Below are 24,908 nucleotides of genomic sequence, written 5' to 3'. Positions count from 1 at the left end.
CTAACTCTCAGCCAGAAGGTGATTAATTTCCCCAAAATGTCAAGCAAAGTATATCATCCAGAAAAATATTGGATGTAGATGGTACTTCTTTCTGGCAGATGAGTAAGCTCCCTTGTACTCTTCCTGGTTTAAATCAGTAAGATTCTCTTAAGCACAACACACTTCCTATGTTTAGTGCACATCAAAACACCTGCAGCCCTTTTTTTCTGAGCAAGCCCAAACACATTTTGACACTCACCAACGTTCTTTCAACCTCCTTGACCTTCCATCTCAAAGAAATGTCTCCAGACTTGGCTTATAAGCCTTTAATCTCCATTGATCAAAAGTGTTTCCTAACGTGGATACAATGGAAGCCAGACAGACGGTCTTCTAGGAAAACACATTTGCTGTGTTGATGCTGTTTGAGCATCAGGACAACAGTGTCACAGAAACTGCTTCTTATTTCATTTATTGCTTTGTTATCTTGACAGAAATGTACAGAAACAATATGCAGACTACAAAGTGCAGATATTCCATTTAAAATTCAGCAAATATGCATGTCGGCTGGTATAATCCAAGCATACTATCTGTGGTGACAGATGTTTTCCCTTGAAAGCCAGGCCACGTCATCTCTTCAAGTCTTTAGACCTCTTTGACTACCTGTTGCACAGAAAGGGCAAAAAAATTAGGTGAAAACAGTTGTGTGGTGAGAAATGTTGTTACTCAACATCTGCCTGTGAGTCACGAGTATTGTGTTATGAGGCTTTGCATAACTGCGTGGGATGATACACTCTTGTGTTTTGGTGTGTGTGTTTGTGTGTGTGTGTGAGTGAATGAGACAGAATTATGATGGTAACGAGTAGGTGTTTGTTTTTCTTATGCAATTTTCATAGTCATTGTGTGTGTGTGTGTTATCAGTTGTCAGCGCACAGGGTCTCCAGGCCAAGGACAGAACGGGCTCCAGTGACCCGTATGTCACCATCCAAGTTGGAAAGACCAAGAAGAGAACAAAGACCATCTACGGCAACCTGAACCCAGTCTGGGAGGAAAAGTACAGCTTGTAAGTTCAGCTCGTTATTTTCTTCCTGGTTGTAAATCTCAGCTGGAGCTCTCAGAGGTCTGGCCAGGTGTCAGGAAAACACTGTCACTGTCACAATCACCCTGCATTGGTGGAAGACGGTTTCAGATCCTTTACTTAGGAAGTGTAGTGCACACCCACTTTGTTTGGTTGATTAGAGCTCTTCTCAGGACTATGTGTGTGTGTGTGTGTGTGTGTGTGTGTGTGTGTGTGTGTGTGTGTGTGTGTGTGTGTGTGTGTGTGTGTGTGTGTGTGTGTGTGTGTGTGTGTGTGTGTGTGTGTGTACACACACTCCCTTGATCTCCTGTTAGCATTGTTGCACCTGACTGGGACACCACATCATATTTTTTTGTACATGGAGTCCTATAAGACACCTGTGAGGTTGTGCAGGGCCTTTAAGTGAATGTAAAAAAATAAATAAATAAAAACTGTATTATCAGCAAAGGTCTTGATAAAAGCAAAATCATACATAATAAAAATGCATCAATAGTATTAGCTTAATGTAAAGTATCAAAAGTAAAAATACTAATGATGTCTTATATTATTATACCTGTGTATATTATATTTGTGTTTCATTACTGTCAGATCCAACTATCATCGTTCAGTGCATAGAATATATAATTGCATTATTCCAATAAGCATTTTACTACTTTAACAATTTTATATTCTGTTGGGTACTTTAATGTTGAATAACCCATCATATTCTATGAACTCATCATATGTTTTTAATGTAAACTCTTATATGCTACAACTATAGCCGTGAATAAATGCAGTGGAATAAAAAGTACATGGTGCTGTCCATGGTGCTGAAGTAGCCAACGGATTTGTAATTGCCAGCCCTACTGTTAGTTTTGTCTCTAAGCCTATAATATTTTCTAAACTATATAGCTAAGGCATGTCTAACAGACTTAGCTATATAACAGTTACAGTAACAGCGTTTCATAAACTATATTATATGTCTTCACAGCGAGTGTCACAACTCATCGGATCGTATAAAGCTGCGTGTTTGGGACGAAGACGATGACATCAAGTCGCGAGTGAAGCAGCGTCTGAAGAGGGAATCTGATGACTTTTTGGGTCAGAGCATCATCGAGGTCCGAACTCTGAGCGGAGAGATGGACGTCTGGTACAACCTGGGTATGTAGTCACTGAGAACCATGGGAATATAGGAGACGTGTGTGTGCGTGTGTGTGTGTGTGTGTGTGTGTGTGTGTGTGTGTGTGTGTGTGTGTGTGTGTAATTCTGTATTTGTGGAGTACATGGGAGTGTTTATTTGGTAGTTATGTTTGTGTTTCGGAGTATGGATTTGCTCATTAGCCGTGCAGCGCTTTGGTTTAGTTGTCGTCTTAGATCCAAAGTTCAACTTAAGTTCATCTCTGAGCGATGTATGACTTTAGTGTAATTGTGTGTGTGTGTGTGTGTGTGTGTGTGTGTGTGTGTGTGTGTGTGTGTGTGTGTGTTTTTGTGTGCATGCGTGCATGTGCATCTCCACTTGCAGAAAAGAGAACAGACAAGTCGGCGGTGTCTGGTGCCATTCGCCTTCAGATCAGTGTGGAGATTGAAGGAGAGGAGAAGGTGGCACCCTATCATGTACAATACACGTGCCTTCATGAGGTAACACACACAACACACACACACACACACACACACACACACACACACACACACACACACACACACACAGATACAACTGGTAATGAGGAAACTGACAACAGGCTTAAGTAATAAGCTGATGTAGGAAGTTCAGGAGTAACTGAAGTCTTGCTTTCCTTTTATTTGTCACTTACTTACACACACACACACACACACACACACACACACACACACACAGTCCATAAAGAGTTGGGCCTTTAATCAAGAACAATACCAGAGTAGCAGTATATATCCAATTCACAAATATAAATTATATAAAAGGAGAAAAGCAGCTAGCCTGGCGTCACCAGACTAATTCACAAATGAGTATTAGTCTGGAACCTCTCAGTTCAATTTCGATTTCCAATGGCCACAGACGAAAATGCCCTGGATGCGGTTAGATAGACCTACGTACAACCAGTCAGAGCAACAAAACGTATGACGTAGCACTGAGCTGAGCGACACATGCAACTTGTGGAGGTGCTTGGTGTGCTTTTTCTAGCAGGAAAATTGCTGAAATTGCTGCATAGTCACAAACTTTCTCAAAATACGTCTACAGGAAGGTGACACCCCTCTGTCGATCATTGTCTCAAACCCGTCACATATTAAATTAACAGTTGTGATTGGTCCACCCAGGGCCAGGTCGGTTGGAAATCTTTCTGAATGTGAGGGGGGCCAGACGTATCTGCCACACAAATACAACATGCAGATTGGTATGGTTCCCAGGCTAAAACGCAGCAGCAAATCCACACATTTGAAAAAAAAAAATAACTAGTGAATGATCTGAATTTTTGCTTGATAAATGACTTTAAAACTATATGTAATCAAAATTGTTGTTGATTCATGTTCTGCAAATACAGCAGACTAATCTATGAATTGACTAATTGTTTAGGCACTAAATTCAATAAGGAGAAAACCAGGAAATTCCGAGACATTTTTTCTGATTGTATAATAGTTATTTTGGAGTTTTCTACAAATGACGCAGATCTGATATTCTTTATATAAAGCCTTTTCAGATTATACAAATTGTTTCAGTTGCCAGATTTGACATTTTCTCAGTTGGCAAGAAAAAGTAATGTCAACACCCAACAGTGACATGTCCAAAATGACTGTGATGATTAACAACCTTTAAAGACATCTCGGCTCACTACTGTGTAACTTGTTTAAACTCCTGGCTGTTGTTTACTTTAGCACTGCTGATGTTTTCTTGTTCTCTCAACCTTTTTCTTTGTAGAACATGTTCCACTACTCGACGGATGTAGAGGGAGGCGGCGTCGTCAAGATCCCAGTGGCTCAGGGAGACGATGCGTGGAAGGTTTACTTTGATGAGGTGCAGCAGGACATCGTGGACGAGTTCGCCATGCGCTATGGCATCGAGTCCATATACCAGGCCATGACGTAAGCTCAGTGTAAAAATGGGATTCAATTTGAAAAGTGTGTATCTGAATATGCAAGTTCACCAGGGCATGATGTTAGCCGATTGTGTGCAGGTGTGGGTAAATCAAATCAGGAAATACTTTCAATTAGTGTGTGTGTGTGTGTGTATGTGTGTGTGTGTGTGTGTGTGTGTGTGTGTGTGTGTGTGTGTGTGTGTGTGTTTTGATGTCATGAAAGTTGGGCGGAGCTGTCATGAACTATAAACAGAAATCAAATTAGTTTATCATGTCTAATGAGGAAAGATGACCTGTCACCTCAGAGATGTCCTGGCTGTTTGATTGGATTATTGTAGGCAGGTGGAGAGAGACTCAATGAGTGTACGTGCGCACGCATGCACGCGCGCACACACACACACACACACACACACACACACACACACACAAGGCTGTAAAAATGTGGACCCAAAATGCAGAGGCAGAAACTAAGGGTAGTTTTGATGATTTAATAAACTCAAAAAATGCACAAAAAACCAAAGGAGTCCTGGAAACAAGCAGGCAAAACCAATCCAAATATAAAGTCTAAGTAAAACAGAAACTCTAACACCAACCAGAAAGAAAAACTAACTGAAATACAAACTGGAGACAAAACACAATGATCTGACAAAGGACAAGGGAAAACACAAAGACTAAATACACAGGGTAACGAGGTAACACGAGACAGGTGACACAAGGGCTGGGAAACAGGTGAAACACATTAGGGCTGGGCAGAACAATCAAAAAAGTTACACACAGTGGTTTTAATTACATTAATAATGTTGTAATTTGACCTTAAAGGGACAGAGAGGGTCTATTTGTTTGTTTTGTGTGAAAAAGTAACACAAACAAAACAACATAATCATACTGGGAAGAACTGAGTAAATTAAAGTAGTAAGCAGAAATGGCTCAGACTGTGTCCTAATGGAATTAGGCTTTGTGAGCCAATCAATAACTCAGCCAAATAAAAATGGTGATTGAAATACACACACACACACACACACACACACACACACACACACAGTCCATAAAGAGTTGGGCCTTTAATCAAGAACAATACCAGAGTAGCAGTATATATCCAATTCACAAATATAAATTATATAAAAGGAGAAAAGCAGCTAGCCTGGCGTCACCAGACTAATTCACAAATGAGTATTAGTCTGGAACCTCTCAGTTCAATTTCGATTTCCAATGGCCACAGACGAAAATGCCCTGGATGCAGTTGGATAGACCTACGTACAACCAGTCAGAGCAACAAAACGTATGACGTAGCACTGAGCTGAGCGACACATGCAACTTGTGGAGGTGCTTGGTGTGCTTTTTCTAGCAGGAAAATTGCTGAAATTGCTGCATAGTCAATAACTCAGCCAAATAAAAATGGTGATTGAAATACACAGACGCACTTTAGCCATTATAAAAGCCTCACATCTCACTGCTGAATCTCAGCTACATTTTGGTTACACATACAAACAAACTGTTCGTATGGGTACGTATGCGCATGTTTTTATGGTTCCGTCCCGCTCTCGAATTTGTAACTTGTGCTGTCAACTTAATCATTTTGGTTCATTGGTACACAAATTGGTACTCTAGAATTTATAATTTAACTTGAGTTAACAGTTAAACAATGTGTTTTAAAGATAACACAACATTTAACTGGCAACACCTCCAAGGGATTACATATATTGTCAATGGCGTCTATACTGTCACAGTGAGGGAGATGGAGTAGAGGTCATTTTAAGTATTTTTTATGATGTAATTAAACATTTTTGTATAAAAACGATATCAGACACAAATATTACTCAAAGTCTATTTTATGTCTTAAAACATCTATCTGGAGGGGATCTTTATGTTGAGTTACAAAAAAAAAAAGATTTTAAAAATAAATGGTCTGTGGCCGGGTTGGCTCAGTGGTAGAGCAGGCGCACATATACTGAGAGGTTTATCCCTCGATGCAGAGGTCCAGGGTTTGAATCCGACCTGTGACAATTTCCTGCATGTCTTCCCCTTTCTCACCTAGCTGTTCTATCAAAAATAAAGGTGGAAAAAGCCCAAAAAATAATCTTGCATGAATGTATCCTTTTGCTTCAAAAATGCAGGATCCTTCACTTGCCATGATGCAGCTTGATATTGTCTCTCCATGCATGATGATTGTCCACATCAAACTTGATGACCCTAGTTTGTAACCCCCTCTTCCCGTGCAAAAAGTGTAGTTTCCAAGTTCATAACCCCTGTTATGGGTTAATACCTCAGACACAAAACATATACAACTGTTATCACTGAGTAGCCCTCCTCATGACAAGTCAACTGATCCTCAGTTACAACCTTTAGTGATATTAATATGGGGGAATTAATTAAGTACCTTTTAGGCTCATTTATACCTAAATGATAAATTAAAACAAAAAAATGACCTCTGAAAGCTGCCGGGCTCTGTAGTCTGTGTTTTGTTTTGTCCTAATTACAAAAAAACAAATGAGCTGTTTCATGATGTGTCTGATATATACAAACATAGTAGTTTAGATATATAGATAGTCTGATAGTGATATTAAGTCATGACAGTTGATAATTTTACACTGGAGATCAACTGCTTTTACTTAATCTCCACTTACTTCATTTTTGTTTCCCTCTCTGTCTGTTCTCTCTCTCTCTATGTCTAATTATGCCCAACCCGTTCCACTCGCCCTCCCTCCCTCCCTCCACTTTCATCTCCACAATTTATGTCATACATCCTCCTTCCGATCTCTCTCTCTGGCCTCTATATGTCTTCTTCTCAACCCCCTCCTTCTTTCCGTCTCCACCGGTCTCATTCCCCCCCCCCCCAATCTCTCTCCTTTCCTTTCCCCCTCAGTCATTTCTCTTGCCTCTCCTCTAAGTACATGCTGTCAGGGGTGCCAGCAGTGATGAGCACCCTGCTGGCCAACATCAATGCCTTCTACGCTCACCCAATCGCCTCCACCAACGTCTCTGCTCCGGCCAGATTTGCAGCCTCCAACTTCGGGGTAAGTGACCACCAGACGCAATAAAGTAAACATTGCGACAATTTCAAACAAAAGTCAACTCCTTTTGGTGGTATGCTTTTAAAGATGCATCTGTTGATATAAAGATTCAGTGCAGATGAGGCTTTTGGATAATGTTATGCACCTTGGTGGCCACAGTGGAGGCCTTCAACTTTTGACAAACAAACGACTTAGACATCTCAGTGTCAGCTCTTTCTGTCTGTTTCTTTATTTATTTATTCATCCTTCCTCAGTCACAACTGATTTCTCAGACACTACTGATTTGATTCTGATAAAGCCTGGGAAATGATTACCCTCTCAAAATTATCCTGACATGGATATTGGTTGCACCACAATTACAGGTCAAAACAATGACAGTGTAATATGCCTTGGGAGGAGCTGTATTATTCTTGGTAGATGATATGTACATGTACATTATTATTTGTGTGTCTTGCCTGAGCATTGTAGATACATAAAAACGTTAAAATATTGAGGGCAGCTGGCGGTCAAAGCATCTCTTTCTAATGAATTCAACATTTACCTTTGACCTTCTTTTACCAAAACAAAATGCTATTTTCTTCTTGATTAAGATTACACAAATATATTTTAGTCACCGTAATGACACTGATTTAAAAAATTACAATTCTCTGCAAGCCCCGATGGAGATCTTATAGCGTTAAACTCAAGTTCAAAACTAGACAATTGGATTTCACGCTTAAAACACAAGCCGCACCTACCAAAACAAGTGGAAATATACAGTAAGACACAAAATCAACAAAAGAACAGACATTTAGAGACTGAGATTTAATCTTTTACTGGTAAGAAATTGGCCTTAAAGCTAGTTTTTCCACAGAAGGTGACTCGGTTTGTCTGTAATACTTAAAGCATTGTAAAGGATCTGTTTCACATAGACATTCATGAGCATGACCTGTACAGAGCTAGTGGATGTCCATTTATGCTGCTAATATTCTTCCTCAATAAAAAGTAATGTCTTATCACTCAGGTACCTTTGGAACTTTGTGGCCCAAATTCAGCCTGCGGGCCCCACAGGAGCCACAGACGGGGGGGGGGGGGTGGGACAATGACAGTTAGAGGCCACGCTTAATGACTCCTGGGATCTTTGCCAACAGTGCTAACTTCAGTTCTCCTACCAGTTGCACTTAGACTCTGGTGATATACGAGCGACTGCAGGAGCGTGCGCTTGCTTTAATGGGTCAGGGGATGCAGGCAGACTTGCGTTCACCATGGGCTACAACTGTGTGGTTCTATTTCTGGATTGCCAGCTTGGTAACAAGCAGGGGCGTAGCACAATATTCTGGGCCCTGTAGAAGGGCATTTTCTATGAGCCCCTCCCCGCATCCACAGCTATTCATTCTAGCATTGTTTTGGGCCCTCCTCACATGAGGGCCCTGGGTACTCAGTCCCCTTTTTCCCCCCAGTCGGACGCCCCTGGTAGGTTGATAAGTTAAAATTTCTCTGATCTGTTTTCTATGTGGGTATCTGGGTAATTTGCTTGCTCATTAAGCTGTTCTCTCCTTTGCTGTTTGATAATAGAGAACATCAGTAACAGTCTAATGACTTGACAGTAATTAATGCATGACTCAGCTTGAATTAATGTATGAATTAATGCATGACATATCATACACTCTAGCATTAAGGACCCACACTAATTAATGACTAAGTGTCTTTTGACTTCCCACATAAAAAAACTAATTATTCTGTATTTAATACATTAATTAACCTGTGAGCTGTACACCATTTATTATGGTATTACTTACTAATATGGAGGACGAGTTTATTTGTATAGCACCTTTCATCAACAAGGCAATTCAAAGTGCTTTACATACAGAAAAACACAAAAGGTACTAAGCTAAAATAATAAAATAAAGAGACAAAAATATTTAAAATGAATACAAGGGTGTTAAAGTGAACTGATACGAATTGGAAAAACGTTACAAGACTCATTGGTACCACAAATCCCTCTGCTAGGATGCAGTAGCTGGTGTTACAAAGTTACATGAGGAAAGTAACACTACTTCCACAGTACCATGGCTCCTAACTCCAAAATTGAATGGGTTCTTACGAGGCCTATGTTACACAAATCCCCCAAATTTCATGAAAATCAGGCCAGTAGTCTTTTCCATAATCCTGCTGACAGATAAACAAACCAAAAACAACCTTCTTGGCAGAAGTAAATATCAAATATGAACTGGATCAATATTTAATCAAAGCTGAATTGAATCATATTGCATTGTATCATATTTATCAGTTTACTGTTGTCACGAAAATATACAAAGTATACCTTTCGAATCATTAGGAGGGTCTCCCTAAATGTTGGCATTAACCTGATATCCATCCATCTGTAGTTTTTAGCCTTAATCAATACCTGTTAAAAGATTTTCTTTGTGGGGCGATTGGTTTTTATCCCATGAACTCCATTGCTATTCTTGGTTTGTCTGTTATTCACAAATTTAAAAATGATTGTTTTTATACTAAAATTAGAGTTGATTTCTTGAGCAAATGGTATTTTGTAACAATTTCAAATCACTTGTATTTTTTCTTCATTGATTTCTTATTTTTTGGTTTCAGACAGAACAACACACAGACAGCAGTGTGATTGTTTGTTTTTCACCATCTGCTCGGCCACAGTCTGTCTGTCTGTCTCTTTCATTTGCTGGAGCTTATTTTTTACTGTATCTCTCTCTCTCTCCCCTGTCTGCCTGGTGCTGCTGTGCTTCCTCCCAGACAGACCTTAAAAACACACATTATTTCCCTCCTTCTCTTTTTCTGGTTCTTTATTGCTTTTTTGTTTAAATGTTGAGCCAAGCCAATTTCAATGCAACTGCTGCCATGGCAATAAGGTGATAGCTAATTTGCAAAACTTCAGTGAAGCATTTCCTTCCCTCCCGTCGTCTGTGTCTGTCTTCCCTCTCCCTCTCTTCTGCCTCGCCATGCATCTGTGTGTAAAAGATGGCATCAGTCTGTTTTTCCTCTCCTCTTGCTTTTTATTATTCATCACTGAGATCATGTCATCAGCTGGCAGTTTTAGTGGAACTGTTAAGTTGCACAGGTGTATGGGTGTGTTGATGCAACAGTCAATTTTGCCAGTGGGAACAAACATACATTACTCACTGTATTTTATTTGGTTGTTTTTTACTACAAATTACTTTCACAGGGAATAGCTTCTAGTACTGGTGGTGAAGATGCTGTGAATGTCTATTCAAGTTTCAGAAATAAAAACAACTTTATTACAGTTACATCAGCAGTGATTATTCTTTAAAGGTTAATTACTGAAAGTCTACTAAAGATTTTGCTGCAGAGCAGGTGGTGGATTAACTTGATTAAGGTCTTTTAGGTTTATGTAGAGTGTAAAATCATTTATCCATGATTTTGTGTGATAATACCAAAACCCAGCTTTGCTCTTTTGAAGTGATACTTTTATCAGAGGTTCCTATTTTTCTTTCTTCTCATTCTGTACTTTTGTGACTTGCTTTGGATGTGATTACATCTGAGTAGGAGAAGGAGTACAGTAGTGTATTGGTGTCAAAAATGACTAAGCAGGTCAGCTCTATTGTGTTATAAGAAATGTGAGGAGTTCAGTAACACTGCCTGCCGTCAAAAGCATATGGCAACAAATGCAATGTTATGCAGGAAATTTGCTTTAATCCCAAAGCTCCCATATTGTCATCATCTCCTAGAGAGGAGGTGATATGTAATTGTAATTTTTCACGAAGGTCCCTGAAAAAGGATTATGTACTATTTATTATAGGGAGACAGCGTTACGCTGTTTCACTTTAATTCATTCCAATTATTTGCTCACTTAACCTAGAGAGGTCAGCTGAACCTGAAAAAAAGTCAAATCTGTCCACAGGCAAGCATACAATACAATGGATGTGAAAATAAGTTTACAATACGATTTACAATACAATACGTTAAGATTAAGATTAGTGGTTCTCTGAAGAAATTTCTTCTGAAAAATAAACTCATCACAACTAACTAAACTCAAATAACTGTCTCTATCTTCCATTTAATTAGTACCATCATTTTAACAGAATTATTAAGAAATTGCAGGACCGGTCAAATAAATTGCTACCTGTTTTCCTACATGTTACTGATGATGATGATTGCCATCTAAAATGAAGTCATCAGAATGGACACTGACACACATTAAAGGAGAACTGACACTGTGTCTCATCGCCAAATTAATCACAACAATTTTGTCACTAACTTCTATTTGATTCTTGGACTTCTGTTATTATAGTGTTTGTTCCTTTGGGCAACCGGTTCTAAGGGAACAGAACAATCAATACTGTTTTCTACCAAGATAATTTAATGTTGTCTGCCTTCAACAACTTGTTTAAGGTACCCTTTATTAGTTTATGGTGATTCTGCACCTGCTCCACAAGGACAAGAGATGCTTTGGTGCTGAAACCAGACGATAGAGTAGAAAGACCTGATTAGGTTGGACTCACTGACCTGCTCTATTTACTGTGCTACCGTGTCACAAAGGTCACACAATACATATTGTTTGGCCGGCTGTGAGCACCACTGATTCATGAAGTAATGTCTCAATATTTGGATGACTTCCGTTAGAAAGACAAACACTTTGTCTGGGACTATCAGTCAAGGGGGAAAAGGACATATAGGCCATAACAAACAATTATAATATAAAAAAAAAACAATATAATAGTACTTTTATTTAATTGAACTATCCAGCTGAATGGGTGACTTGGTTATTTTGGTGTATTGAAAACCCCTTTCTAAGGATAATGGAACTGGTTGCAGACGTTTATGCAAAAAAGTTGAAGTTCAACTCCAAATTATCATTTTTATTGTCCCCTTCAGGCTACTTAACTTAATTGTGAGGTGGAGCCTTTAAGTTTGTAATGTTAATTATTCCCAGTTGAAAAAAACAGACATTTATCACATGTCTGATGAATTGAAATATATGCCAAATGTTTTATGGTCACATAAATTGTGTCACAGCAGCAGAGGACAGAGATGTTCAGGGAATCCATGCAGTAGACCTGAAGAGAGTAACGTGTGTGTGTGTGTGTGTGTGTGTGTGTGTGTGTGTGTGTGTGTGTGTGTGTGTGTGTGTGTGTGTGTGTGTGTGTGTGGATGAGGAAGGCCTTGCTTTCGGGAAGGACAGTGTGACAATGAGTTATATTTTTAAAGGTCAAAACTGATCTTGTATCCTTGTCTCTGGATTTTTTTAGCTCAGATGTGCGTGTGTTCCTGGATTTTTAAACATTGAGAGTGAGGACAGGTTTTTGAAAGTGAGGACATTTTGTCTGGCTCTCACTTCTTCAAAGGGCTGTTTGAAGGTTAAGGCTTTAACGTTGAGGGTGAAGGGTTTTGGTTAATGCAGAAGGCTGGCGATTTTATATATTTTTCTTATTAGATCAGTACTGACTTACATACTGACCTTATGAAGCGTGTTTGCAGTAGTTTTTGGACAACAATGGGGCTCTAAAACTTGTTAGTAGGATACATTCATTGTTGGTTTTGTTTTCAGAGATGGTTGAGAATAAAAATAACATAAATTAATATCACTAGTCTTGTCCTTTAAGGTTGGAGTTGAGCTTTGGCGTGTACTTGTGCAAGTTAGTGTTTGGGGATTTCTCACTCCCCCTCTCCCTCATTTTCTCTTATCCAAAACCAAACTCTTCTCCTTCATTTCTTAATTCTCATGAGTCACAAAGCTATAGCACTCTGTTTCTCTGCTTTCTGTGGAATAATTAACTAACTGTTTGCATTGATCCTGCCACCATGGGACGCACAGATAGACACAAACAAGAGTTGAAAGAGTCTTTCAAGGAATTTGGCAATTGATAATTGGTATGTTGTGCCAGGTAATGTTTGCCATTGTTCATATTTTCATCCAAAGATAAAAACAAAGGGAAACCCTTTCCAATATACTAGCAGTGTGCAAACTAACTGCTGTGCAACCATGACAGGTATAACAGATTTCCAAAGAAACTTTATATTCTGTTATATAATCAAATTGCACCAATGTGGGATTCTCCGGTGCTTTTACATATTAGAAAAATCTGATTCTACTGCTATCTACTATTCTCTCTTGCAAATTAGTGAGTGACTTTTGACAATTTCCAGTTAGGTTGGAAACCCTGCTTCTCTTTCTTCCTCCCCCGAATTCTCTTCATCAGACAAAATTCATTTTATCTCCTTAGTTTGTCAGCCATGTCGTGACTCCCCCTACGCTAGAGTACTCTCTTCTCTCCCAATATCTGTTTGCTTTGTTGGCATTCCATGGAAATACATTTGTGTTGCCAAAACATATGAAGGAAAGTAGTGGATAAATTACAAAATAAGCAATGGGGATACCGCTATTGGCTCAGGTGGTAGAGCTGGTTGGCCATTGATCACAGGGTGGTTTGATCCCCAGCTCCTCCTGTCCATGTGTCTCCATGTTATTAAGCAAGACTCTGAAATGAAATTTCTCCCAATGCAGGCCCTGCATAAGAGTGTGCAATTGTTTTATGAATGTAATATAAAGACTTGTGAAAAATGTACAAAAGCATCTCGTGCATGTCCTTCAGGTCTAACAAATGTGTGGAGTGCATTTCCATTCTCATAAAACATGTGAAAATCCTATTGTTTAGAGATTTATAATCGTCCATTATTTACATTTAATTAATGTTTGCTTGCTAGCAGTCTCACTCACTTTGTTAGCGCATTTCTATATTTCTTGGCAAAATGAACTGTCAATAACATTGCTCCATAGTGCTACTACTTGTCAAAACAGACAAAAAAAAATCTGAAAAAGAGGTTCTTCTTAGGCCTAGTCCACACTTACATGGGTATTTTTTTAAACGTTGCTTTTTTTACAGTATGCGTTTTGGCCTTTCGTCTACACCAAACTTCAATATAGGTCACTGAAAACGAATCTTTGGGAAAACTACGAGGGTGAAGATTTTCGGAAACTTTGTTTTCAGTGTAGACAGGAAAAACTGAGTTTTTTTGGCTTGTAGCATCAGAGTGTGCACTGTTATCTCTTTTGTGAGACGTCATAAATGAGAAGACATTTTGTGTAATGGCAAACATGGCCAAAACCGCTAACACGACTTTTTACATGTTCACACATAAAAGTAAAGTTACTCTTCCACTATATTGAGAAACAGAGGCGTCTGAATGTGCCAATGAGCGATCGATGCGCCATTGCTGCCAGGTAGCCTTCCATTATTAACTGTCTGTCTTGTCTTGTGGCAGCATGTACCAAACTGAGCTGCCAGTCCTGCATTGTTTCTATGTTTCTTCAACACTTTAAGAAGCTTTTTTATCATCAGCAAGGATCATGAAGTGCTTTTCCAAACTTAAATATACTCAAGTAGCTCTAATGGTCTCATATTTTGGTTCTGCATTTTGTGCAGAAGAATTTGTCTCTAGTTTGATATATTTTGCAGACAAAACATTTCTTTTTCTTTGTATCATTTGTTATTTCTTCATGGTGCTAGACTACACACACATTCACACAGAGATGGAAACTCAAAACATATTCAAACACACACACAGGCTGCAAATTGCTCATGTCTGTGTCTTCCTTGCTGTTCATGAAATCTCTTTGCTCTTTCTTTTCTCTTTCCAACAGAGAGATCGTTTTGTGAAGCTCCTCGATCAGCTGCACAACTCCCTGCGTATCGACCTCTCCATGTACAGAGTGAGTCTCTGCTTTCAGCTGCTTTTATTCTTTTATTCACCACACATATAGTTTGCGTAGGGTGATGGGCATCTAGATTTTTGTCATGACTGCTTGCTTGTAATCAGTTGTTCAGTGATACATTTAAAAATGAATGTGTGTGTGTGTGTGTGTGTGTGTGTGTGTGTGTGTGTGTGTGTGTGTGTGTGTGTGTGTGTGTGTGTGTGTGTGTGTGTGTGTGTGTGTGTGTGTGTGTGTGTTTGTCTGCAGAACAACTTTCCAGCCAGCAGCAAGGCTCGCCTCCATGACCTCAAGTCAACAGTGGATCTTCTCACCAGCATCACCTTCTTCAGGATGAAGGTAGAAACAAAATATCAGCTCAATAATTACCAAATCATGAAACCAAACATCAGATACATGCAACACTGCTTGTTTGATGTCACCACAGAAGACATATATTTTTAAAACCTGTTTTTTATAAACGGGCTTGTTATGTTGAAAACAAAAGTTGTTTTTAGTCCAAAAACCTATATTTACATTAGAATTAAATGTATTGTTACAATATCCAATGGTAAGATAATCATACTATAAACTCTTACACTTGTGTTACATAACCTAAGTCTTCACTCAACTGCCACTAAAAAATGCCAAAAAAATTGTCAGTAGTCTTTGTAGCTTTTGGTCCTTGAGAAGACTTTCATAGGAAACACAAGAGCAAACACACACACACACACACACACACACACACACACACACACGCACACACACACACACACACACACAGGTCTGTTGGAAATATTGATTCCATGGACAGAGGAAAGGTCGTGGATCTGTGTATTTGTTAATGTTGAACGTGTTTTTGGTACAATTTATGTCTGACTTGTCCGGTCTTGTGCAGGTCTTAGAGCTGCAGAATCCTCCTAGGGCCGCCAACGTGGTGCGAGACTGCGTCAAGGCCTGTCTGAACTCCACCTACGAGTACATCTTCAACAACTGTCTGGAGCTCTTCAACCGCCAGTTCCAGCCCGCTGTCCAACCAGTGAGTTGCTAAGCATCGACGTGTTTTGAGCCTCTACAGTAGATGCTCTAGAGAAAATTCAATTTCAGTTTCAAATTTGTGGAAATCTATTAATGCAATAGTTGTTTCCAGTTGACAATTTACCTTTTGATTGCTACATACCATGGGACTGTTTAGGTCAGAGACTGCTACAAACCAGCCTGATAGGAATAGTTGTCGTGTGAATCAGATGCAGCCAGTTATGGTTGATGGAACGCTAAAGTTGAGTTGTTCTTTGACAAAGCTCCATTTTACAGTATAGTAATCAAGTAAAAACAGGATCGGAATCTTACTTTTTTGCTTTAACTCCTCCAACTGCTCATATTGATCTCAGTACATACAGCACATGCTGGCTGCCTTAGTTGATGCACAAATTAACTGAGTCTCCATCAGCCGAAGAATTATCTCCAGAACACTGAATATTTTTAACCGTGCCCGGAAAGATTCATGTCTTAATGTGTCTGAACTCATTAAACCAGCCTGTGTTTTGTATAAATTAACAACTTTATCAAGATAAGTCTCTTTTTCAGCTTTATGGAGTGTGCAGAACTTTGTCACACGAACATGGAGCTAGAATCTTTGAAAATAAATCAATGCAGTAGAGGAATAATATTGTAATTATTGTTATTAATTATTCAGTGCAGAGCTTTCTTTCTTCATTTAGCACATCAAAATAATTTGTACATAATAACCAATCCCTCATAAAAACATGTGCAAGCAAGACAAGAAACCCAGAGGGGCTTATAAAGTGTCTCCCTTTAACATAGATGATTACAGTTTAATATGTAAAAGATCATTTATTGAAATTACTGTTGAGCACAAGTTTTTCTTCTGTGCTGCCACTCATTTCATAACAGCATGTGTTTCTCCTTGCAGTGCTGGATCTTCAACTTTTCATAGGTGTAAAGAACTTATAACAAACACATAATTACATCTTCTGTTTTTCCCTCTTGCAGCCTGAGCCAGAGAAGAAAAAGAAAAAGAAGAAGGAAAAAGCAGATGGAGAGGAAGAGGAAGATGATGAAGAGGAAGAGGAGGAGGAGGAAGAGGAGGAGGAGAAGAAAGAGGAGAACCAGCAGGAGGAGCAGGGACCGAGCATCCAGAATCTAGACTTTTGGCCTAAACTCATCACACTCATCGTCTCCATCATTGAGGAGGACAAGAACTCCTACACACCCATCATTAACCAGTCAGTAATGAGTTTTATTATTTTTATTATACATGTTGTAGCTCCGACATGAGTAGAGTTGACAGTAAAAACGTAGCTTCATTTCCATTATTATAGAAAATGTGTTCACAGCAGCCTCCTACTGCCACTGCGTGCCACACAAGCAGTACATGTGGAAGTCTGTGGTTAGCTACTTTACTGTATTTGTAATGACAGGTTGAAATGAATCAAAAGTTTCAGGTACATTCATACTTAAAACAATCATTTGTACTTACAAAATAAAAATATGTGGGCAATGTTGTCTGTGGTTTGTTTTTGAGTGATTTTAAATCAAAATTGAATCTAAAATCATCACATTTTCTGTTTTTTTTAAACATGCTATTTAATGTTATTTTGAATTTTCTAAAAGACAGTAGATTGAGCTGTTAAGATCTGTGTGCGTGCGTGTGCGTGCGTGCGTGCATGCATGAGTGTGTGTTTGCTTTAGGATGCTCACACAAGCAGATTAACGACTAGTTTTGTCTAAACTCTGACTTCCCACTTACTTTCAGGTTTCCTCAGGAGCTCGATGTGGGTAAAGTCAGCACTGAGGTCATTTGGAGGCTGTTTGCTCAGGACATGAAATATGCCCTGGAGGGTAAGACTATGTGTCTCTGTACACAGAATGTGTGTGTAGTATCTGTGTGTGTGCGTAAGAGAGAGAGAAGAGCAACAACTTTCTGCCATTCCTCCTGCTCGACATTCACACTTTCTTTTCTTCACTCCATCAACTGTCCTTTTTTTCCATCGTGTCTTCCAGTCTTGCATAAAGTTCACCTCGGCCGCTGGAACAACGGTGAGATTATAGACAAACATAACGTAGCTGATGACAAGATACAGTCAGAAGTCAAAGCTATAGTCTAACATTGTCTGAGAACCAACCAGGAGAAATGGTCATAATTATGTCCAAATAAAGTACATCAAACGAGTACAGACTCTCGTGTAGGTCATGGAACACTTTAAAATGCTATAAAAAAATAAATGATATTGTGTGTTGGGCCAGTTCTTAGGCTGTTGCCAAGTGTGGTGCCTCAAGGACATCTAGTTTCTGTGAGAAACTGATAGTTTTGTGTCTATAACATGATTGATTTCTGCCGCTACTCTCCACATACTGTAAGATATACCTTTGAGATAAATGCAAGAACAGCTGTTTTAAGTTAGTGAGCCATCATCAGAGAGTCCCTCTGTCTCATTTGAAACCTGCTTAGCTACTCAGTGTTCTGGCTTTTGACTGTGTCTCATATTAGACTTGTAGAAACTATAGTATCCTGAAACGTTGTCTGGCACACTGAGTCCTGTGAAAATGAGTTGTTTTGTAGCTGAGTCAGCTTGTTTTCTATGATGCTTTCAGACTGAGTTCAAATCACAAATTTGATGATGACAAGTCCATTTAGGAGACACACTTATAGGCTTTTTTTCTGTGTCTAATCTACCTTCCAACTCCCCTATAGTATTGTGTTCTAACATTTTTTTTTTTTTGCACCAATAAAGCCATTCTCATTTCAGTAATAGCTTTATCATTTATCATTTTATTATTTTACCTGCTTCTCTGTGTTCTCTGAACTCGTTTTGTAATTCTGTTGCCATCTCAGCTCCCAGCACATTTCACATCCGCAAAATTGATTTCTACGCTGGTAAGGCTGTGTGTGTGTGTGTGTGTGTGTGTGTGTGTGTGTGTGTGTGTGTGTGTGTGTGTGTGTGTGTGTGTGTGTTTTTGCAGTTATACAATAAGCAGAGATTCCCAACCCTATTTGCACCTTGGACCCTTTTTTATATTAACGGGGGGGGCTTGTTCTCCACATCCTCTCAGTAGGCACGCTGAAAGTTAAGGTGCGACACAAGGTCTGCCATTAGACTTTAGAGAGACAAGAGAGTGCAAACATGCGAGAGCATTAAAAAACTAAATGACAAAACGGTCATAATTTAATTGTGGTTACTTACTAAATCTTTTTTTTTTTAAATACAAAAAGACCTCTTAGGAGATTTCATGTCCTGCTAAATGCTCAAAGGTGATTCTCAACTGATTAATCAGAATATTGATGTTCGTAGCATGATAGGAAGGATGAAAATGCAGCACAGACAGATGTTCCAAATTCAAAGTAATTAGCGCAAAAAGTAGCCTTTAAAGTGACATTGTTATTATTAAGCTTTTATTCTTTTGAGCTAGCTTATGTTTCTTCGTGGCCCATTAGCAAAACATTTGAGGGTTGGGAACCTCTGATCTAGAGGAAATATTTGTTTGTTAATCAGAAAATGTATCTCTACTTTGCTGTTGAAAAAGGAAATACACCTAGACCTGTAGAAATAGACATTAGCCACCTTATCGTACAGATTACAAATATATTGGCATCTGTCTTGTCTTACTGCTTTTCCATGATATAGAATAATTCTAAAAAATACATATCTTTGATAAAACTACCTCAGTGCACTTTGGCACTGACTCTTCCACTTCTTATTACTGTTTGTTTGTAATGTTGGAGTGATCCCATAATGAAATCAGCATGGAGACTTTTGATCTCCAAGATTGGTCACTCTGCTCTTATTCCTCCATTCATTTGTTGTTTTGTTGGTTGATGTGACACAAACAACACTGATTGGATTTTGATGAAACTTGCAGTGAATGATTTCACCACTGTGTTGAAACTTAAATTACAACTGGCCCAAGCAAATCACTGTGTGCCTCTACTGCAGGGCTATTTGGCTGACTGTCAAGTTCAAGGAACTTTTTTATCCTTTTTTTTTAATATGGTCATTCCCCACAATGGGGTTATCAACTCATTATGTTTCACGAAAAATGCTGAAGATTTATGGGTACAAACCAACCTGCACTTTATTACATTGGAGTTGCAGTGTTACAAATCTTTACCAAGAGACTGCAAACCTACAACTGCTGCAGCACACCTCAAGTTTGTTTCTGTGTGTGTGTGTGTGTGTGTGTGTGTGTGTGTGTGTGTGCATGCGTGGTTGTCGTTTTTACAGAACATGAGAAGCATAGACTCTGTAAGACTGCTGACTACATGAACCTGCACTTCAAGGTCAAGTGGCTTTACAACGAGTATGTTAAGGACCTGCCCGCCTTCGCAGACACTGTGCCTGAATACCCTGCGTAAGACACACACACACACACACACACACACACACACACACACATTATCTTTTTCTTTGTCTCCTCCAGACAGAAAGGTGGTCATCTTGACTCATCATTTCTGCTTTTCCACTGAGACTTGGCCTGTTGTTGCATATATCCACACACTCAAAGCTCTCCTCACTGGGTTTGGACACTACAAATATGGATGACAGAGTAATGGTGATAATTATAACACATTTTATTTATACAGCAACTTTTAGGACTTACAGGTTACAGAAGTACTTACAGGTTTAGAAGTTACAAGGTACATATCACATTCAGTAAGTTTTCTAATGTTTCATGTATCAACTTTATGGTTCATCAAAGAGAAGGTTAATAAGATTAGTTATTGTTCCAGATGGTTCCTCCAGTTTGTCCTGGCCTGGCTGGCTGAGAACGAGGAAGTGTCGATGGAGTTCATGCACGGGGCGCTGGAGAGAGACAAGAGAGAAGGGGTGAGTCACAAAAACCAGAATGTGGAGGGCCTTGTAGGCAAAAAAAACTATTCTGTGGTCGGTCGGTTTATAGGTCTCATAAAAGGTTTTTTTCTTTACTTTAAAAATCCAGGATTTTATCCGTCCTTATTTTCAACAAAGGATAACAAATCAATAATACAAACACCCAAATAAAAATTAATTTTTAGAAAATGCTATTTGCAGTGCAGTTGACAGTACAGTTTTGTCCTGCAGCTCTGATCCTGATCACAGCTGTCAATTACTTCTGTTTACTTGTGTGCTAGCAAACTACACAAAGCTATTAGTAGTTACTATGGTTAGAGAATCAAAAACATATTTATAGTGGCAAGGTTGGCTCAGTGGGTAGAGCAGGGGGACATTTCCTGCATGTCTTCCCCCTCTCTCTCACCTAGCTATCCTGTCAAAATTAAAGGTGGAAAAGCCCAAAAATATAATAAAAAAAAGAAAAACAACCTCACCAATTTCATTATGCTTTTAAGTTTTTGAACCTACCGTTCCCATAATTTGGTGAAGTAAAATGTTGCTTTTGAGTCAGTTAGTTAGCTGTGGGTTGTCACTTGGGCCTCATTTTTATAGCCTATATATTTTTTAACATTTTGGCAAATTGCCACCCATAAAATTATGCAGAATTAGCCATTAGCAGTTCCTGTTTGCAGTGTACCCATGGATGTACAGACAACTATAACTGGATTACTTTGATACTGAAGAAAACTTAAAACCATGATGATTCTCAGGCAAGTGCCGGTTTTATATGAAGCATCTATTTTTTTATGATTTCTAAGCTTTATTTGTAATGGACACCAGAGATGATACTATCATCAGAGTGTAAGTCATACTGAATATACAAATGTGTGCATCATGTCTTTGTGCTCAGATTTGACTGAGTTATGACTTCGAGAAGCTGGAGTGTGCTAAGGGTAAAACTACAACAACCTATCTTCTAGTTGTTTTAGAACACCAGAACTCCATAATGTGACTGTCCCTTTTACCTTACAGAGTATATTTTCCTAATGTCTCGCACTGGAGGGATGTAGAGCGATACAATGAACTTCAGTACACATTACACCCTCTCAGTAAAGCCATGTCTATGTGTCAATATGTATTTAAGGAAGCACACAAATTATGTATATAATAAAATAAGGTGGTTAGAAATTTGTGTTGTACACTTCAACAGGATGTCAGTAACTGTATAAAACATGTTTTTCTTTACCAATTTTATCAGTGATCTCTTGTAACTTAAGCATCAACCGTCTCCCTGTTGGAATAAAACTGTGGACAAAGAGATTGCCTCACCAGACACCAGGATTGAATTAAGGCAATAAAAGGAACAATTTGCAGGCACTCAGATAGCGAAGACATTATGTTTGTGATCTAAACAAGTATGACTGGTGTATTACAACACAAATTTTGCATAAATGTAATAAATTCATATTTTCTATAAGTAGGAAATGGAAGGTGACTCAGGACATATCAGGTCACAAATGTGAAAGGAAATTCACTGCTACTACTTAACACTACTGAATGTTAAAATATTAATTTCTCTGTTACATAAAACCTACTTAATTATACAGCAGAACCAAATCTATGCTACGTCCTGACTATTTGTTGTTGTGAAACCATATTTTTCTGAGTTGTCGATCATACTGTAGGAAAGGAGCCAATGTGCAACAGCAGTAGAAAAACTATGCAGTAGAAAGAAAAGCTTTGTACAACACTCCACGGCAGAATGAAAGACAGCATCAGTCTCATGACCTTTTGTTCAAGGATGCTTCGATTTATTCACATGTAGCAGAGTTCTGCTTATGGCCAGCCAGTCCCAGAATAACATAATGATGGACAAGTGTTGTCTCTCAACCTCCTGCTGGTCCCGAAGCTGCACTTTATCTTCAGGAACTCTGTTGTTGCTCCGGGAGTTTTTTGAGAGCAGGAAAGGCTTTTGGTCAGGGCTGGCACTGAACACTACGATTGTTAAGTATAATTTTGATGCACTCTAAGTGTTTTTATTGATCATTAGAGAAGTCCGACGTTTTACTCTACAGTGGGCACACAATCTTTCAGACATTTCTTCCCTCAAGGAGAGTAAGGGAGTAAGGATGCTTGTTTTTTTTTTAAATCTTTTTCATGGGCTGTACAGATCGTTCCTCCCTTCAGTCTTGACATGGTTTTTTAGAGGTTTATCACTAGTCACCAAAACATATTGATATTATGAGGAAGGATTTTAAAGCAATCATTTTGTATTTACTTACGTTGACCATGATGTAAACAGTAGAAATAGGTAATTCACGTTACAGAGTACTCTACCAGTAATGTGTGCTTGCATGATGACATTACGTTGCCATCGCATAGGGCTCGAGCACAAGTTTTTAGTTTTTTATTCCGCATTGGGCCTCATTCAAATGAGTAAAGGACTCCATTTGTTTTAGCAGAAAGCGGCCTAAGAAGAATGGTTTAGAAAAATCAAGGTTTTTTCTTGTTATAGCAATCAGTTATTGAAGTTAGGTGGAATAGATCAATATGTAAATATACTGTATAATGCTGTATGTACAACGTTAATGTTTAGTGTCTAGGCCTTGCCTCATCCCTCTCCACTTTTTTTAAATTATATATGAACAGCATCAGAAGCAGTGGCATCAAAAGAGTTAGCAAAGCACTGTCAAAATTAGTCCAAGTACATTGCTAAACACTGAAAGGGTGCATTGGACAAATGTCAATTAAAGACAGATTTTATTGAGGAAGCCTTAAGTGCTTATTGGCCCCCTCTGGCTCTTAAAGAGCCAGTTATGGATCCATAGACCGTAGGTTTTTGAGATTAAGAGAGACAGACCACAGGATTCAACAGCAGGACAACAGGCCATTTGGGAAATATGTGGCATGGTTGTCCTAACTACCACACCAACCCTTTGGGTACCATTTAGTGTCTATTTATTTCTGTTTGAGCTTTAAGCTCAAAAGTAATATTTAACAGGTGAAATTATCTGTAGGAACATATGATTAGTGCAACAGTTCAATAAGCCTTTTATTCCCAGACCAGCAGTCATATTAAATGAATGATAATAATTGTAATGGTCAGAGTGCCCTGAAATTACAGTAATTATACTAGAGTACGGCTTGGAAAAGAAATAAGAATGGTTAGAGTTATTATTTAATTACAGGAAAGTAGAGAAGGAAAGGGTGTATGAGTCAGAAAGGAGGTTGTTATGAGGAACAGAGTGGAGATGGGAGAGTTGTGTTTTTAATTAAAGAAAAGAGTGGTCCTAGTGGGCTAACATTTTGCAATTTGTCTTCTCCCTCCCCCCACCTGCAGTTCCAGCAGACATCTGAGCACGCTCTGTTCTCCAGCTCGGTGGTAGACATCTTCACTCAGCTCAACCAGAGCTTTGAGATCATCAAGAAGCTGGATTGCCCTGACCCCACTGTGGTGGCCCATTATAACCGACGCTTCGCCAAGGTGAGATCTGAAACACAATAGGCGTGTTTACATCAGTTTCGGTTCGTTGTACCATTGATCACATACATATCTTCTATCTCTCTGGGAACTGTGTGGACATGGGTTTGTTCAGACAGGAGCCATGTCACTCATGATCACTGATGATCACAAATAGCATTAATATGTGGTTCCTTATTAAGAGGAGATAAAGTGTTTGTCATCACTGAGGAATGGATGACATACATCAAAGCTTCTTCCTATGCTGCTTTAAATTGAGAGTCACATAAGAGCTTTACTTACTCTTGAATCTCTTGTGCCTTTGAGATTCTGGCTGATGAGTTTCTGGTATTTCTTTGGAAAATGTAAACAGTGCAATGTTTTGTTATTCAGCCTTTGATGTCAGATTTCTTTCTACAAATTTAATTTAAGGCAGTTGCTTTTAGGCACAGCCATTACATCTAACAAACCCTTCGATGCAGTAGAGTTGTGCTTGCATATATTTGCGCGTTCATATTGGCTCGATCAATATGGGACTCATTAAACAAAGAATGGCTAATGTAAGCCATCACTCTGAGCTGTCCATCTCTTTGTCCCCAACCCTTGACTCCCTTTTCATTTTCTGCCACTCCACTCATGTTAATGTTTCTCTCTAGCTTTTCATCTCAACCCTGTCTTAGCTTTAGTTTGTTTTTCATCTACCATCTTGCTGTCTCGTACGTTCATGAACTCTCCATCTTGTCTTTACTAGGCCTTCAGATATTTTCTGCCTTTATTTCTATCTTCTTTCCATTTCTCATCCAGTTTGTCTTTTTGTCACCCTCCAATTCCCTATTCTTTCCCTCTCTTATCCTCTCTTGCTCCTC

General features: G+C 38.9%; 1 protein-coding gene across 1 annotated transcript in view; it reads left to right on the top strand.

The window, feature by feature from the left end:
* LOC144517754 (protein unc-13 homolog B-like) overlaps positions 1 to 24,908 on the top strand; it is a 62,988-nt gene that overhangs the window by 6,702 nt on the left and 31,378 nt on the right. Inside the window, exons 5-17 of the mRNA XM_078249873.1 lie at positions 898 to 1,039; positions 2,025 to 2,194; positions 2,556 to 2,671; positions 3,924 to 4,087; positions 6,944 to 7,094; positions 14,704 to 14,772; positions 15,022 to 15,111; positions 15,650 to 15,778; positions 16,870 to 16,997; positions 17,528 to 17,613; positions 19,995 to 20,121; positions 20,501 to 20,597; positions 23,923 to 24,066. Of these exons, the coding sequence (XP_078105999.1) occupies positions 898 to 1,039; positions 2,025 to 2,194; positions 2,556 to 2,671; positions 3,924 to 4,087; positions 6,944 to 7,094; positions 14,704 to 14,772; positions 15,022 to 15,111; positions 15,650 to 15,778; positions 16,870 to 16,997; positions 17,528 to 17,613; positions 19,995 to 20,121; positions 20,501 to 20,597; positions 23,923 to 24,066 (1,613 nt within the window). The remainder of the gene's footprint in view (positions 1 to 897; positions 1,040 to 2,024; positions 2,195 to 2,555; positions 2,672 to 3,923; positions 4,088 to 6,943; positions 7,095 to 14,703; positions 14,773 to 15,021; positions 15,112 to 15,649; positions 15,779 to 16,869; positions 16,998 to 17,527; positions 17,614 to 19,994; positions 20,122 to 20,500; positions 20,598 to 23,922; positions 24,067 to 24,908) is intronic.

Source organism: Sander vitreus, chromosome 5 (genome assembly GCF_031162955.1).
Source record: "Sander vitreus isolate 19-12246 chromosome 5, sanVit1, whole genome shotgun sequence".
NCBI lineage: Eukaryota > Metazoa > Chordata > Actinopteri > Perciformes > Percidae > Sander > Sander vitreus.
Note: the sequence above shows the minus strand (reverse complement) of the source record. Positions and strands in the feature narration are given on the sequence as shown.